This window comes from Moesziomyces antarcticus (genome assembly GCF_000747765.1).
Source record: "Moesziomyces antarcticus DNA, scaffold: scaffold_v10003, strain JCM 10317, whole genome shotgun sequence".
Lineage (NCBI taxonomy): Eukaryota > Fungi > Basidiomycota > Ustilaginomycetes > Ustilaginales > Ustilaginaceae > Moesziomyces > Moesziomyces antarcticus.
Window position 1 is genome coordinate 49,471 of NW_014639007.1, and position 16,480 is coordinate 65,950.

General features: G+C 62.1%; 6 protein-coding genes across 6 annotated transcripts; 3 read left to right on the top strand and 3 right to left on the bottom strand.

The window, feature by feature from the left end:
• Positions 1–57: 57 nt before the first annotated feature.
• PAN0_003d1479 (uncharacterized protein) lies at positions 58–1,502 on the bottom strand (the record flags this gene model as incomplete). Its single annotated transcript, XM_014802438.1, has 2 exons — positions 58–1,343; positions 1,445–1,502. The coding sequence occupies 2 exons, from the start codon at positions 1,500–1,502 to the stop codon at positions 58–60; spliced, it is 1,344 nt and encodes a 447-aa protein (XP_014657924.1).
• Positions 1,503–1,898: 396 nt separating this feature from the next.
• On the top strand, positions 1,899–4,145 carry PAN0_003c1480 (oca6 protein phosphatase; the record flags this gene model as incomplete). Its single annotated transcript, XM_014802439.1, has 1 exon — positions 1,899–4,145. One exon carries the CDS (start codon positions 1,899–1,901, stop codon positions 4,143–4,145), a length of 2,247 nt encoding a protein of 748 aa, XP_014657925.1.
• A 167-nt stretch (positions 4,146–4,312) lies between these two features.
• Positions 4,313–8,194, bottom strand: PAN0_003d1481 (uncharacterized protein; the record flags this gene model as incomplete). Its single annotated transcript, XM_014802440.1, has 1 exon — positions 4,313–8,194. The coding sequence occupies one exon, from the start codon at positions 8,192–8,194 to the stop codon at positions 4,313–4,315; it is 3,882 nt and encodes a 1,293-aa protein (XP_014657926.1).
• Positions 8,195–8,654: 460 nt separating this feature from the next.
• Positions 8,655–10,336, top strand: PAN0_003c1482 (cytoplasmic protein; the record flags this gene model as incomplete). The annotated part of the gene is made up of 2 exons (XM_014802441.1): positions 8,655–9,697; positions 9,793–10,336. 2 exons carry the CDS (start codon positions 8,655–8,657, stop codon positions 10,334–10,336), a joined length of 1,587 nt encoding a protein of 528 aa, XP_014657927.1.
• A 1,299-nt stretch (positions 10,337–11,635) lies between these two features.
• Positions 11,636–13,858, top strand: PAN0_003c1483 (uncharacterized protein; the record flags this gene model as incomplete). The annotated part of the gene is made up of 1 exon (XM_014802442.1): positions 11,636–13,858. One exon carries the CDS (start codon positions 11,636–11,638, stop codon positions 13,856–13,858), a length of 2,223 nt encoding a protein of 740 aa, XP_014657928.1.
• A 95-nt stretch (positions 13,859–13,953) lies between these two features.
• On the bottom strand, positions 13,954–16,401 carry PAN0_003d1484 (uncharacterized protein; the record flags this gene model as incomplete). The annotated part of the gene is made up of 1 exon (XM_014802443.1): positions 13,954–16,401. One exon carries the CDS (start codon positions 16,399–16,401, stop codon positions 13,954–13,956), a length of 2,448 nt encoding a protein of 815 aa, XP_014657929.1.
• Positions 16,402–16,480: the final 79 nt, after the last annotated feature.

Sequence of the window (16,480 nt, forward strand, 5' to 3'; positions counted from 1 at the left end):
AATGAGATTTGATGTGCTGTTTTTCATCAAGCGTCGTTGCAGAAAGGATGAGTCCGGTCAGGCAGCCGGACGAGAACGTCGGCGAGAAGGTGTGGCAGGCGGCAGCTGCTGCCAGTTGGCATAGGCGTAAGGCGGCAACGAGGCAAAGTCGGGATGAGGCGAGTGGTAGTAGTGGGGCACACCGCTCGCATGGGCTCCAATTGCCTGTTGTGGTGCACCGGCAATGGCGTGTGGATCCGCTTGCCTTGAAGCTGCGACCGGTGGCTGCGTTGGCTGCGAGTTGGTGTCGTGATGCGAGCGCGAGCGAGACTTGATGCGAAAGAAAGACAAGAACGAGTTGGTAGCGCCCACCACCATGGAGAAGCAGATGAGCGTAAAGAACATGGTCTTCCAGCTCACCGAGTCGACAAAGCCGTTGAGGATCTCGGCAAAGGTCTCTGCGGTGACGCGCGCGGTGCCCACCACGGCGGGATCGCGGGCCGAGCAGCGCTCCCAGTTGCTGCACGCATGCGCCAACGCCGGCGCCTGCAGATCCGTGCCGCATCGGTTGGCCGTGTAGGCGGCAGCGCAGGCCGTGATCTCGGACAGCGTGTCCATCTCGTAGGCGCGCACCTTTTCCGCCACGTCCTTCTGCACCGTGCGAACCACGTGGAAGAGCAGATACAGGAACGCCGACAGGATGCTCGCGTTGAAGACGAGTTGCGCATACCCAAGCAGCAGCTCGGGCTTGTCCATGTGATGCCCCGAGGCAGCCGAGGATGCGGCGCCCTGCGCATGCGGTAGTGGCGAGACCGCACCGGGAAGGATGTAGTTGACGGCATACTTGGTGATTGAGCGAATGCGACTGGGCGTCCCGCGCTGCCGCGACCCTCCGCTGCCTTGCTCATCGTCGTCTTCGTCGTCGTCGTCTTCTGCCTCGGTGCCATAGCTGTCGCCATCATCGACAAAGTCGTCCTGATGAGATCCAAAGCTGCGCGACGAGGCCACGAGATCCCTGCTCTGCAGATGCGCCAGGCGCTTTCCCTTCCTGCTGAGCACGCTGCGTTTGCGACGCACGTGCTGCGAAGTGGACGCCAATGGCGAATTCTGCGCAGCTGCGTCCGATCTTGATGCTTTCGAAGAGTGACTGCGTGCCGCAGCAGCATCAGCAGCATCGGTCATCGAGTCGTCGGCCAGCGCTTGGCCTGCATCTGCCAAGTGGCGTCGCGAATCGCCAAACTTGTGAGAAGGCGGTGTGAGGCTCGACATTTCCACGTCGGCCATGTCCGTGTCCATGGTCTGCACTGCATTGGTGTGTTGACCTGCTGTCCAGCCGCTCGAGCCGTTGCTATCGAAGATGCTCGCTGAATGTGACAAGAGCGAGGGTGAGTATCAGTTTCAACATGGACTTTGATGCATGCATTCGTGTGCGAGGCAGCCAAGTGCGAGGCAGCCAAGTACTTACGCTGCCGTGGGCCCGGAGGGGATGTGTCCATCGGCGCTTCGGAGCCTCTTCGCCACATGATGGTGAAGAGTAGGCAGGTCGCGGGCGAATCGCAGGTGACGTCGAAAGGAAGAAAGGTTGGCAGATGCGCCGAGTTCTGTGTTGGTTGTTGGGTGTTGGTCTCGACCGGCTCAGCAACCTCTTGGACGCGGGTCTAACACTCTGAAACCGGCGAAATTCCTCTCCACATGAAGAGTGGGATGATGATCCGCTTTTGGACCCTGTCAAGCGCCGATTCTGTCCTTCCTCCTGGTCGTTCGTCATCCATATCCTCCGCTCGCCTACATACTGCACTAGGACCATCGATACCGAGATGGAACGCCAACGCTAGATCGTACTCCAGCCTCGCCTAGCGACCGTGTACCACCGAGTCTGGAAGACTCGACCGCACGCCTGCGGGGCATGCTCGGCCGTCATGTCGCTCAAGCCGCTCACCCCGCCGTTGCGCTTCTCGACCGTCGCCTTTTCCGGCAACGATAGGCCCTCGACATCTGTACCCGATGCCGGACCGGACGACCCTCGCAGCCATCCGCATCACCGCGAATCGGTCTATCGAGGCGCGTACCCCAAGGCGCGCAACCTCTACTTTCTCTCGCGGCTGCATCTCCGCACCGTGCTCAGCTTGACGCCCAGGCCATTGGACAACGATGCCGCCATATTGAAGTGGTCCTCGCCGTCACAATCTGCCTCGACGTCGTCATCCGTCGTGGCCGAAAAAGCGTCGCAGCTCGGCATCCAGCTTGTCCATGTGCGGTGCGAAAAGCCCAAAGACGAGAGCGGCGGCCTCACGCGTGAAGGTGCAGCGCGTGCGCTCTCGGTGCTGCTCGATCGGCGCAACCATCCGATCTACGTGCACTGCCTCGACGGCGTAGAGGTGACGAGCACGCTCGTCGCGTGCATGCGCAAGGTGCAGGCGTGGTCGACACCAGCCATCCTCGCCGAGCTTGGGCGCGCGCTGCGCGATTCCAGCTCGTCCGAGTGGACCGAAGTGCCCTCGCATCTGTCGTCCTTTCTCACCAAGTTCGGCCAGCCTGACGGCGTGCGTCTGCCGCCCCGCAACCACATCCCGTCCTGGCTATGGCCTGCGCCCAACCCGCTCTCCGTCCTGGCCGATCCGTATGCATGGGCACCCAGCTCGCATCACAACGGCCTCTCCAACGGCAGCAGCTCTCAGGATGCATCCAATGGAGCCGATTCGCAGATGGCCAAGAGTCCCTCGCACGCGCCCATATCCTCCGCATCGTCCGACACTTTGGCTGTCTCTTCTGCCAGAGCAGTGCCTCAGCAACGCGCCATCGCATCCTTACGGCGCGAAAGGCAGCTTCCCATCCATCATCCCACGCTCAAGCTCCACTTTGACACGGACCCAGACTTGCCCGCCGAGCCTTCTCCCCCGTCGGTGTCCGTAGCTGTCTCGGCGACCCCTTCTTCGGGTGTGCATCGGCCAACAACACCTTCGCGTCCACTGCAGGCACACTCGCGCACCTCGTCGTACAACAGCATCGCCAGCTTGCGCACTCCGCCGCATTCGAGGCCTTCCAGTCGCGCAGGTCGACCTCCCACTGCAAGCAGCACCGCCGGCTCGCATCCACTCGCATCGCGCTCCACCTCGCTGGCGCCAGACCAGGCGGGATCCACACGAAGGAACGCTTCGCTCCTCAGTCCCAGTCCAGCAAGCGCTGCTGTGGGGTTGTCCGAGAGCCAGCTGCCTTCCGTTGCGGCCTTCCTCGAAGATCAATTGCTCGACGATGCTGTGCCGAGCGTCTATCCATCTTCCGATGGCTCGCCTGTGCGTCCTGGACGTTCGGACACGGTCATGCCGAGACTCGCGGATCAGCCGCTTTCCTTGCATACGGCCTCGTCCTCGACCGACTCGGGCTCGCTCTCGATCGAGACCAAGCCGCCGCTCGCCACAGCGCACAACGACGACCTCGACGTCAGCACGCCACGCGCTCGTCCCACCACATCGAGCAACTTCAACATCGGCATCGCCGGTACAGTCTTTCACCACGACGACGAGATTACGGACCACGAGGGTGATCTGGTCTCGAGCATCGGACGTCGAACCGCCGCGCCAGGATACAGGGGTGGCATTCCGGGGTCCCGCGTGGTGGTTCCGCTCGAGAAGCGACGCCAGCGCGCAGTCGAGCTGGATGCACACGATGTCGAGGGCGAACAGACTCCGACAAAGGCAAGCGCCACAGCGACCAAGCACGATCCCACCGCACATGCCGGCCGCGCTGTCATGCAGCCATCCGCCTGGATCTTGGCTTCAGATCCCGACGATCCGTTCGTCGGGCCTTCAAATGCAATGGAAGAGCGGAGAAAAAATGCTTTCGTTGGTGGATTGCGCACAGAGGATGCCAGCGCTGCATCCAGCGAAGAGCAGGATAGCGCCGCGCAAGTATCTCTGCGGCCTGACTCGGACACCGCGCGGGAAAGCATCGATGAAGGACGCAGCCTTGGAAACGACAATGACGACGAGTCCGACGACGGCGAGCATGCAGCCGATGGAGAGGATCAAGAGACGAGTGAAGAGGAGGAGGAGGATGAAGAGGAGGAAGAAGAAGAGGAGGAGGAAGAGGAAGAAGAGGAAGAGGAAGAGGATGATGAGGACGAAGATGATCTCGCGCTCGAAGCGCTGGATCTGGAAGGCTATTGAAAGATCGGCTCCTCACTTCTCTTTTCCCGTCACGAATCTCAATCCCAGCTCAGCACAGCAGAACGACAGAATGTCTAGTCAGAATGGCATGGATTCGGGAACGGGGCCGAAGAAAGGCGACTCCAACAAACGAGCGTCCAGCTGTGGATGCTAGTGAGATTATGATCTTAGACGGCAGCTTCCTCGGAGGTACCAGCAGTGTGCTTCGAGCCAGAAAGCTGCTGCTTGGCCGCATCCGCCGCCTTCTTGGCGCCGAGTATGAGCTTCTTGGGTTTGGCCTCGGCGCCACCGCTCGCGCTCGGCGCCATGGGGATGCCGCCTGGCCCACCGCCGCCAAACATGGCCTTCCAGGTAGCGTGGTCCCTCTTCTGACGCACACGCTCGGCCTCCAGCACGCCGCCCGTCTTGCGCAGCACCTTCTTGTCCACAAACCCGGCCAGCTCCTCGCTGAACTCGTCGTTGGCCTTGGAGGCGAGCATGTCCTTCTGGCGCTGGCGCTCCACCGCCTGCAGCGCGCGCAGGCGCTTCTCGTGGTTCACCGCCTGCGACTTGACCTCCATCATGACCGTCGACAGACCCTCGTGGCCGTCCTCGGGCAAGGGAGGGATGTACTTGCCCCCCTTGCCCGACCCACCGCGCAACTTGACCACCTGCTGGATGTTGCTAAACACCTCGCGCAGCGCACCGAGGTCATCGCGCAGATCCGAGAGCAGCCCCTCTTCGTGGTTGAGAAACTCCTGCTCGTCGACAATGTTCTGCAGCTCCGACTCCCACGTCTTTTTCCAGCTCGGCTTGACCGTCTGCACATACTCCTCGAGCTCCACCAGGCCGTTGGTAGCGCGCTCCACGTCGTCGACGATCTGCTTGACCAGCACCGGCTTGGGCTTGACGCCGCGCTGGATCACATCCACACGCAGATCGTCCACCGTATCCTGCAGATCCTCGATGAGCGTCAGCAGATCCTGAGACTGCGTGTCCAGGCGCGACTTGCCCGCCACGATAAAGTTGCGCTCGGCAGCCACCTTGGTCGAGGCGATCGCACGCACCGCCCCCGCCTGCTCGCGCACCGTGGTCAGGATCGACTTGACATCGCCCTCGAAGTCCGTCTGCAGCTGGCGCGTGATGGCGAATTCGCGACGAAGGTTCTGCAGCTCGTCGAACTGCACCTTGAGCTCGTGGGCGATGCGCGAGCCTGCCATGGCCGACGACGTGGGCGATGCCGCCGAGGGGCTCTGCAGCGGCGGCGGCGCGCCGGACTCCTCGTGCTGCGCTCCCGCCGCGCGCGTGTTGGCGCGCTTGAGCTGTGCAACACGCTGCCCGGCCGCTTGGAACTGCGAGTCGCTGATCTTGGTCGGCGTCGCGTGCGCCGGCGTGACGGCGAGCAGATTGTCGTTGCCAACAAAGCCGTGCGACATGCGACGCGCGTCGCGCTCACGCTCGGCCAGCGCCGCCTTAAGCTCGCGGATCTCGCGCGAGATGGTGCCGAGCGACAGGTCGAGGTGCTGCTTGACCTGGTCTAAAGGCTCGATGTTGAGCGTGAGCAGGCTGCCCTCCTGAACATCGGCAAGGTCCTCTAGCTCGTACGTGACGCCGCTCGCGGGGTCCTTGAGGTAGATGGTGGGGAAGTCGTCCATGCCAGGCGAGTAGGCAAAGCGGTCGATGAAGAGCATGCGGAGACGCGCAACGCTGATACCGCGGGTGATTGGGTTGGTGCGATCCATCTCGATCACAGCCTTGCGCGTCTGACGGCCGAGCTGCAAAAAGACGTTGAGCGCATCCGGCGAGGCCTGAATCGCCCGACTGCGTGGCGTGGAGGGCACTGCGTTGGTCGATGCGCCGAGCGCCTTCGAGTCGAGCGAGCCGGGCTTGGCGGCGGTCGGGTGGGCCTCGCCAACATCGCCAGCGTCCGAGGCGGGCGGCTGAGCATCGACAAAGGGTAGCGATTCGGTCGAGCTGGCGGCGTGCGAAGTGACACGCCCGCCCGGCGGGGTGGGCGAGAGGAGGTCCCTCGACTGCACCGATGCACGCGCCGTCGCCGAGCTGGAAGTCGGCTCTGCATCTTTGGTGCGGGGCTCGGGCGAAGGGCTGCGGCCGTCGCGGCTGAAGGTGGATGAGGTGGGCGTCTTGACCTCCTCGATCGACTCGAACTTGCTGTCGACAGTGGCGGCGCTCCTGGATCGAGGCATCGCACGTCCATCGCCAGCCCCTGCGCCGTTGCTGCTGCCGCTTGCGCTGGCCGAGCCAAAGTAGTCGGCGGTGCGCGTAAAGGTGGAAGGACTCGAGAGACCCGCGGCCTCGAGCGCAGGACTCGACTCGGGCAGCGGCGGACGGACGACGCGGCGTGCGCCGCTGCCACGACGCTCGGACGGCTTGCGCTCGGCGAGCGGGCTGCCGTTGCCGCCGGTGGAGGAGGGAGGGAAGATGTTCATGCTGAGACCCTGGCTGTAGCTCTGACCAATGCCCATCTTGTTGAAGGTGTAGGCGCTGAAGCGCTTGCTCGCACGGCGTTCGAGCGCGTCGCGGTTCTTGAGCGCGCGCAGGCTGGGATCGTGGTCGGTGTAGTCCTCGGCGTCGACGGAAGATTTGGGCGTGTGGCGGGGAGAGCGTGTGCTGAGACGTTGCGGCGTCATGCTGACTGGTGCGGTGGGCTCATCTGTCAGATTCTCCTGTTCGTCGTCGGATTCAGCTGCGACCGGCGGGGCGACGGCTCCATCATCGACAAGGGTGTGACGCTCGACGCTGGGCATGCGCGGCGTCACTTGACCCGAGTCGGTTTCCGAAGCGTCCGACGAGGCGAGTGTGGCAGGCTGAGGAGGTGCGGGTGAGTGCTGCTCACTGCCGCGCTTGTCTGCCGTGCGCTCGCTGGCGGTGCGAGAGACTCGACTGGGCGGACGAACGATGCTGCTGTTGCTGCGAACGGCTGCTGCGGTGCTCGACGCATCGGCTGCATCGTCGGGAGCTGCGGGCTGCGAGGTTCGATCCGAATGCAGTGCTGCGCCGGCAGAGCTCGCACGCTGAAGAGACTCGGGCCGTTGAAGGGAGCTTGCAGAAGAGGCGGCGGCGGCGTGGGAGTCTGAGACAGCAGCAAAGCCTCCTTCACTGACACCTTGTCTCGAGGCGCGGGGGCCCAGCACGCGGCTCGATGGTTGCGGCTGCGGCTGTGGCTGTCGAGCCGCAGGAGGAGTGGATGTGGTCTGGACGTCGCCGAGGACGCTGGAGCGGCGTGCTTCCTTGACGGCGCGCTGCTGCACGAGGAACTGCTTGTATTCGGCCTGCTTCATCTTGAGGCCCTGGAGGAGGTTGATGATGATCTCACGGATGCGTGGCAGATGGACCTCGAGCACGGCGGGCGAGGCCTCCTCGGAGAGGCAGCGTTCCAAGCAGTCGCGCAGATCGTCGGGCACGGAGCTGAGGTCGCTCATGTCGATGCCGTACGAGCCAAAGGCAAGCTTGGCCGAGTTGAAGTCGTTGCCGAGGCGCACGTAGATGTCCGAGACGTCCTCCTCGCTGCGCTGGCCGACGGACCACTTGGTGAGCGATTCGAGCAGCATCTTGGTGGCCACCAGCAGCCGCGTGACGGACGACTCCATGTGGCTCGAAGAGTACTTGGCGGGCGAGTCGTGCGCCAGCGTCGAGGCGACGGCTGGGGCTGCGGTAGCAGGTGTGTTGATCGACGACTGGCTCGACTGGCGCTCGCGCCGTTGAAGTTGGCGCTCTCGCTCCGCCTGTCGTTGCTTCTCGCGCGCACGCATCTCTTCGGGCAGCTGTGCTGGCGAGCGCGAGTATGTGGGTGCGCCGCCCGGACTGTTCCACCCTGAGGCGGCCGAGGTGGATCCAGCGCTGTCCTTTCGGGACATGTATGACGAGCCGTGCGGGCTGGATTCGTAGGAGGGCGAGCTGGAGCCGTCCTGTGCATACACGTGCTGCGGATGGCGGATGCGCTCTGCTGTGACGGGCTGACTTGTTCCAGAAAGACGATGGTTGGCCGACCCGGAGGCATTGCTGCGATCGCCCGAGCCCTTGCGGCTGCTGATCAGGTTGGAGAACATGGCGTTGCTCCTTCAACACCGATACCGGAGCTCACCGGCGAGCCCAGTTCCAAGTGGTGATGGTGCGGTTACAAGAGTGCGGGTGGGCGGTGATCCGTGTGAAAGATGCTGTGGGAGATGTGGGCGGTGCACCTCTGCTGCCTTGGTTGGTCCACTGTGCTGTGGTCCAAGCGTGTCTTTGCTCGCCGGCATTCAACTCGAGCCTAAAAGGTTGCTGGATCGGGCCGAAGTGGCACCCCGATGGCGAATACTCCCGATATCCCACCTCAGCATGTTGGAAGGTCGAGGAAAAGCAGAGCAGCAGCAGGATTACTGCATAAAAAAAATAAAGTCCGGCGAAATTCGCGGTCGATTAAATCTTCAAGTTTTTATTCCCGCTCATCACAAAGTGGAGCAGCTGTTCCTGCCTTCGCACGTCCTTCCTATCAACCACGACCTCCCTCGACACACACGCACAGCCATGCCATCGATACCGACGCCGCCACCAGAGCTCGAGGTGCTCACCTTCCTCTCGGACTCCAACGCCCAGGTCCGCCAGGTCGCGCTCTCCAACATCGTCGGCTTCAGCGCCAAGGACAGTCCGCATCGCTCGCTGCTCATCTCCAAGCACAAGAACCGAGACGGCTCGCCCCTCCTCGGCCGCGACGGCAAGGAGGTAGACACGGTCGAGGACCTCAAGCGCCTCTGCCAGGACCAGCCCATCACCGCCCACGATGCTTTCAGCGCACTCATCAACATCTCGGACAGCCTCGTGCTCGCTCGCAAGATCGGTGACAAGGCCTTCCTCGAGTTCCTCGTGCGCTACATCGCCGAACCCGTCTCGCTGCTCGCCGACCTGGCGTGCATGCTGCTCTCCAACCTCACCAAGCTCGAGTCCATCTGCGCCATCCTCTTGGATCTCCAGGTGCAGGCTCGTCCCTTCTACAGCTTCATGGCGTCCGAAGAGATGGAGGGTGCGCTCAACGGCATGGACGTCGAGCCCAACGACCCCGATTACGCGGCCAAGAAGGCCAAGGCACAGGAGTACGCCACCAAAGTCGCAGAGCAGGCCAAGAAGATGGACGAAAAGGTGCCCGCCATGGCACGCCTGCTCGACGCCTTTGAAGAGGGCGCCACCGTCGCCTCGCAGGGCAGCGACCTCGAGGCCATGAAGCAGCGTGCAAAGGATGCCGCAACCAAGGCCCAGGCGGACAAGGACAAGGAGCCCGAAAAGATCGAACGCGGCCCGGACGGCAGGCCGAGGATCAAGCGCAAGACCAACTGCAACTTTCTTGCGAGTGTCTTTGCCAACGTCACTGTGCTGCCGCGTGGACGAGACTGGTTCGTCTCGCCACTCTCGGCCTCCTCGGCAGCCGCATCCGCGACCGCACAGGCCGCGCTTGCCCGTGGCGTCGATGAACAGGGCTCCATCCCGGCTGCTACCGAATATCCCGTGGCTCGCATCATGGCCTTTACCGAACATCCCAACCTCATCCGCCGCGGAGGCGTGATCAGCACGCTCAAGTGAGTCCTTCCTAGCGCTTCCTCTCGCCTTACATCATCATCGCGCACGAACACGCCGAGACTGACCGCACTTGCTTTGTCGTTTTCGCCCGCAGGAACGTGCTCTTCGTGAAGTCGGCGCACAAGCTGCTCGTGGCACCGCCGCCGGCGCGCGAGGGGGAGGACGAGATGCTGGCTGGTGCGCTGCGCGCCACCACACGTCCGCCCTCGTCGGTGGACATTCTGCCGAACCTGCTGCTGCCGCTGTGTGACGGCAAGGAGCTGGCCGAGGTGGATCTGGAGGATCAGGAGGAGCTGCCGGAGGAGTGTCAGATGCTGCCGGAGGACAAGAGGCGCGAAAAGGATCCGGCGCTGCGTCTGATGCTCGTCGAGTCGCTGCTGCTGCTCTGCACCAACGTGTACGGCCGTCAGTGTCTGCGTGCGCGCGGCGCGTATGTGGTGGTGCGCTCAGCACACCTGGTGGAAGCCGACGAAAAGATCGCCGAGTCCGTGCTGAGGTTGGTCAACATCCTCAAGCGAGACGAGTCGGCTGCCACCGCCAAGGACCTCGAGGACGATGCCGACGCAACCGCAGAAGACGTCGGTGCCGAAGAGCCCGTAGATAGCGATGATGAAGACCTGCAGATCGAGGAACTCTGATCTTGTCACCTTCCAGTCTTCCTCTTTCGTCGTCATGCATCTTGTATTTTTACCCAGCATTTTAGCCTCATTCATCCAATCCAACATGTGTCTTAGGAACCCCGAACCCGTGCGCAACGCTGCCGAGTGAGAATGCCGAGTGGGTGCGGACCGCATCTGTCCGATCGCCACACCACGTCTGCTCAGCATTCAGCGTTCATCTTAGGTCCCCCCCCCCCCCCCCCCCTCTCTGAGCTTGACACCACTCGAGCTTGAGTATGGCCGGGCTCATGACGCTGCAAAAGTGCCCGCAGTGCGCAGTGCAAGGCCAGATCGATCGCAGCTGTGCATGTAAGGGTGCCTGTAGCACGGTGGGTCTGAACCCAACTGTGATGCTAATCGTACTGGCAGCCAGCACGGTTCCAGATCCATGTGAAGCATGGATCTGCTCAGATGAGGCGCGACGTCGACTTCGCACGTCGTCCTTCCGTCGGACACGCCTGCATCGGCCGCGTGGAGCTTGATGTTATCGTCGAGCCACTCATCAACCACCACCAGAAGCGTGCACCAGAAATGCGCAAGGTGGTGAGCGTTCAGGAACCGTAGCGCTTCCCATTCGTAATTGCCACAGCGTGCTGTCGGACGCTTGCGTCAGGGCGGCGCTCTTACGCGGTGCCAGCAGCTCGTGCCGAGATTGGACGGCAACACGGTATGCCCCTCATGCAGGTCATCAGCCGAACAAAGGCCATCGTGACGTGACCTCATGCAGGGCGGGAACGTGGGGCGGCTTTAGCGATCGTAGCCTCCTCGGTCTTGGCGTCATCTCTCAGTAAGTGGCGAGCTCGGGCTGACCTCGGTCGAGCAGCCATACCCATGGTGGGTGTCCGATCTTCTTGGCGCAAGGGGGTAACACACTCAAGGGTGAATCGAGAAGCGAGCAACGTTCTGGGCGTGTTTTCTCGCGGCAGGGTTTCGGCGATCATGCTCGTGCGGAAGCTGGAGAGAGGACCAAGCAGGCGGTACGCGCCGACGGACCGCTGAATTGGGACCCCGTCATCTGCACGCATATGAAGTCTTTTAGGCGCAGCTTCGGTCTTGCGCTGCGCGCGCGCGCGGCAATGGCGGCAGTGCGGTACGCTTTATCTCGCTTCCGTCGCAAGGGCTCATGCTGCACTACGCCATGTCGGAGGTCGTCTGCAACGCGCGTTGTCGTTGCTGCATCGTTCTTTACCCTCGCAGCGTCAAGTGGGGTCCAGATAAAAGAGCCAGGCCTGTTTCGGAAGTGGAACTTTTTACCACGCCCCACAACTTTTCACCACCATGTGTATGCGATCTCTGACGACGCAGTCTCCCTCGAACTGGAGCGACTCTTCACCGTCGTCGCCGCGCTCGCTCGTTGCCGGTGCGTCCGTGTCGCAGTCGCCCAGTGCGGCTGGAGCCGCGGCTCACGCGTGTGCGGTGGGGTCGATCCGCAAGCGTGTGGTGCGCGCCTGCGAGGTGTGTCGCCGCAAGAAAGTCAAGTGCAACGGCCAGAAACCGTGCAGCCACTGCATCTCGTTTGCCGAGGAGTGCATCTACGTCGACGTCAAGGACCGCTCCGCCTACAGCAGGCGCTACGTCGAGTCGCTCGAGCTAAGACTCGCCAAACTCGAACACGCCTGGTCGGTGATGCTCCAGCACCGCTGCCATCCGCACTGCCGTCGTGCACTCGGCCAGACAGATGCGCCCGATGGCCAGGCTTTTGACTCGAGACCGACGTGGAAGACAGCTTCGGCCTTGGCGCAACTTGCAGTCCCGAGCCAGACCGAGTCAGATGCGGTCGCACTACCCATGCTTTCCGCTACGCACCTCATCGCTCAAACAAGTGCGGCGGTCCAAGTTCTGCATCCCAGCAGACAGCTACTACTACCAACGTCTCGAAGCAAGACAAAGGACGAGGCACCGCAAGCTTTAACGCTACTTCCGCTACCGGAGGGCGCCAAATTCTTCGCGCTGCTCGAGTGCTACGCCCTCCGCGTGCACCCGTTCTTCCCCGCCGTCTCGCTGGCCGAGGCGCAGAGCGCCTGGGACCGTGTGTCGTCCTCCTCGCCCCTGCCGAGCGTGTTGGACGCCGAGGCAGTGGCGCTTGTATACGCGATCATGTCGTGCGCGTCGCAAGCCGCGATGCCGGCGTGCACCGAGAACCTCAACACATACGGCTCATCGGCTCAATACGATGCGCAAGCTCGACTGTGGACGAGCTTCTTCGCCGAGCCCACCACCACATCAACTCGACAGCTACACGGTCTGCAGGCGTTGACCCTGCTAGCATATGCTGCTGCTGCACGTGGAGAGGCAGACAATGCGCGCAGACACATCGACCACGTGTATAGCCTAACATCTGCCTTGGCACAGCCAAGCTGCGACGAAAGCCAGCAAGGCGTGGCCGGCGTGCTGCGGCTGATTCCTGTGCTGCAGATGCTGGTGGATGGTCTGCAGAGTCGGATCGGACCGGTATGGCATCTCCCGAGCGAGCTCGCTCAAGGCAGCAGCCCCGCTGATCTTGCAAGTGAACTTGCCGAGCTGGCCTCGCTGTGCAGTACCACCGGATCAGTCGGCCGCACGATGGTCGAACTCGTCTCCTCTCCGCCGGGCGAGACGGTAGCAAAGCAGAGGGTGGTGGAGCAGGAGAGCCTGTTGGAATCGTGGTACGATCGACTTCCGCTCTCCTTCCGATCGTCGCCCGGTGCGCAAAGTGAGCCGATTTCGGCAGCTGCTAGTTGTATCGCCTTCGTGTCGCTGCAGCACGCCCGGCTGCGGTTGCACCTCGCGCTAATGCACAGTCAAGACCAGGCTGGTGGCGAGCAGGATGCGACTCGATGCATGCAGCTGGCGATGCACACACTGCGCGCATCCGACACAGTTCTGCGATTCCCACCACCAAGTCCGTGGCTTGCGCTCCATTTGCAGTGCTACACCATGGCAGCAGCGTTTGTACTCAAGAGGATGGTGCACGAGCCGGCTTCAGCTGCGGCCAGGATCGTGGCCGAGGTAGAGGCCACTTTGACCGGCATTCGCCGATCGGCCGAGATCATAGAGGGCGCAAAGGAGATGGTTGATGATCTCGACTTGCTGTGTTCGCACATTCGAGCAGCGTTCCAGATCGCACCGGACCAAGACAGGAAACGGTCGTCGTACGTGCAGGTACTCGACGAATCCACCGCCAAACGAGTCCGCACCGAGCAGTCCGACGCAACAGATCCCACAGCCGAGACCGTTGAAGCTTGCATGCCAGCGCACGCTTCGACGCACGCCTCTATCAATGCTAGCTTGGGCTCGCCTGCCCACTCCTGGCCCAGCAACGCCGTGGTGCCAGTAGGCGAACTGACACTGACCGATCTCTGGCCGTCGTCCACCCTGCCTGCACTCGGCGTCGCGCAGCAAGCACCTCCCACCTCAGCGAACGACGTCGGCGCATGCTCGGCCCAGGCCCAGGCGGATCTCGTCGCCGGCCTCCTCGAAGGCCTCATTGGTCACCACCAGCATCTGCGTCCAAGTCTCTAGCATCCCACAACCCCTCGTTCGACACTCTTCGATGGTCGTAAAGCGCAAGCACGAATTATTCGATTCTGTCTAGATGGTTAAGCGTGTGTCGGGGTCTAAAGCAACGGCATGGAGGGGATGGGTGGGGTGGACGTGGATCGTTGGCGTATGCGCGCAAATTTTTCCTTGATCGAGCTGAGCTGGGCTGCCTTCCAGCCTCGCAAGCCGCGGCTCGCCGATGCAGATTCGGCTGGAGTGTTCTCCTGGTCTTGCTGGGCGTGTGCATTGCCGTGGAGCGCTGTATATCCTTGGTCGTTGCGGTGTTGCGCCTCGGATGGGCCACCAGCATGCAAGCAGGCGTTTCCTGACGATATCGACGAGGCGAAGTTAACAGGCGTCGCGTCGTCGTGTCTGAATTGGCACTGCGAGGTTGCGGTTGAGGATCGCGCCGACGCTGCGTCTCTTTGCGAATCTGTCGCATTGATGATCGGACCGGACGGCGTCGCCGAAAAGACCGAGTGCTGCCACTCTGGCCACTGCTGTGCATCGTGGAAGCTCTGCGACTGCGAATCCGCAAAACTCGGGCTGGCATCCGCGTTGTACGGCTGCAATTGAGAGTCGTGCGCGTGCTGGCTCGTTGCACCCATCATCTGCTCGAGAAGCAGCTCTACCGCTCGTTGCTGGCTCTCTTCCTCTGCGCTGAGCCCAGAGGGAGGCTCTGCCTCGGGAGGATTGACTGTGCCGTGACCGATCAGCTCGCCGTCCAAGCCGTACATGTGGCCGTGCACACCACCATCTTGCGATGGTTGTGACACCAAGACAATGGCCGAGTTGGCCGCATTGATGGCGCGATCGAGCTCAGAGATGGCCTCCGCAGGGTTGTACCTGTCAAAGTCGATGTTGTTGAAGGCGACGTCCACTGGTGCATGGTGTTGGGACATGGTCTGCGAGGCCGCGGTGTGTGCGTCCTGAGAAATCGTCGAATCATTCACATCAAAGGTCATGGCGACGGATGCTTGAGATGCGGGCATGGTACTGTCGCTGGCTGGGTCTGCCCACGTCCATGAGTTCTGGGACCAGTCTTGCTCGGGCAGATTCCAGACCGAGAGTTCGTGGTATCGTGCTGCGTCGGCAGGCCTCATGCTGATGTTGATGCTCGAGCCTTGGGTCGGTGGCATGGGAACGGAATCCTGCAATGCAGGATCTGGCGAGGGAAGCAGGTCCTCTGTGCTCGTGGCATTTGCTGTTGGCCAAGAAGAGTCAGGTGAGGTCTCTCCTTGAATGATCGATGCCTGAGCGTGCCAAGTATGCGACCTGTCCATCTGGATGCTAGAATTGGTGATCGAGCTCCACGAGTCTGTCTGCACGAGGCTCGGTGTGGAGCCTTGGGATGCAGACTGGCTCTGCGTAGCTTGCTCGGATGTGGGTGGAGGACAAGGCAGGCCTTGGGTGAGCGGCGATGGGGCGTCTTGGTCAGAGACGGGTATGAGACCCTTTCTGATGAGGGAAGCATGCAAAAGAGCGCGTCTCTCGGGAGGCAGGGCGCGCTTGACGGCCTCGGCGAGACCCATCTTGGGCCTGTGTCGTGGAGGAGAGGCTTCACGTTTGGGTGTGACGACTGGGACCGCCTGAGTCGTGGTGATAGCCTGACCGACAGGAATTGGAGGGGCGTTGGGATTGTCGAGCGGAGCCAGGAAGACGCGAGACCGCTCTCGGAGGTGCGGTGGAAGAAGCGTGTCGAAGGAGTTTTGTGACGATGGATGCGTGGGCGCATGCTCGGCCGACGACCGGTGAGAGGTGTACTGGCGTTGCTGCTGTTGCGGAGCAATAACCAAGCTTGGTGTTGGTTGGTGTAGCGCAACGGGATCAACATGGTGGATTGGACCTTGCTTGATCGGGTCGCTGGATCGCCTGCGGGTGGGGGAGGTGGAATTGGTGGAAGATGAGCGGCGGTGGTGACTTGCAGAATAGGGCGAAGCTTTTGACCTTGCGCTTTCGAGCGAGGCCCTCTTGCGGCCGCTGCCGGATCCTGAGCCCGATACGGGGCCGCTGACGGGGGAGAAGTCGTTGCTGCCGGTGCGAGAGTGTGAGGTGGTATCGGCTACTGATTTGGTGGGGGTGGAAGAGGTTGAGGGATCGTCGGCGGCTGCAGCCCCCTTTTTGCCGGGCTTGAATCGATACTCTGGGTATCGCTGAGCATGTTCTCGAGCTGCTTGCTTTGACTTGTCGTAGAAAGCGGCTTTGACCTCTGGGGTCTCGTTACGCCAGAGCTGGCCGATTTGTTTGCTCAACTGGCGCTGGTAGTCCAGCTTGCCTAGGCCGGTACCGGTGTTACGATTCTTGTCGCTGTTTGAGATCTCGCGCATTTTGGCGGATCGGTAGAGAATGAAAGCATTAGGCGGACGAGGAATCTTGCGGAGGACGGGAGAGAAGACGGGCATGTCGTCCATGTTGGAGTGGTGGAGCAGCATTGCGGATTGGGCTGGATCCTCTGCCTTCTTGGCGAGACTTTTTGAACGCGAGCGACCGGGTCGTGATGGCCCTGCTTCGGTGGAAGGATGCATGGTGTATGGTAGCGGCGCCAGTCAGGGAAGAGAGTGCGAGGTGGCGGACAAGAAAGCGACCGTTTGATATTCACGATGG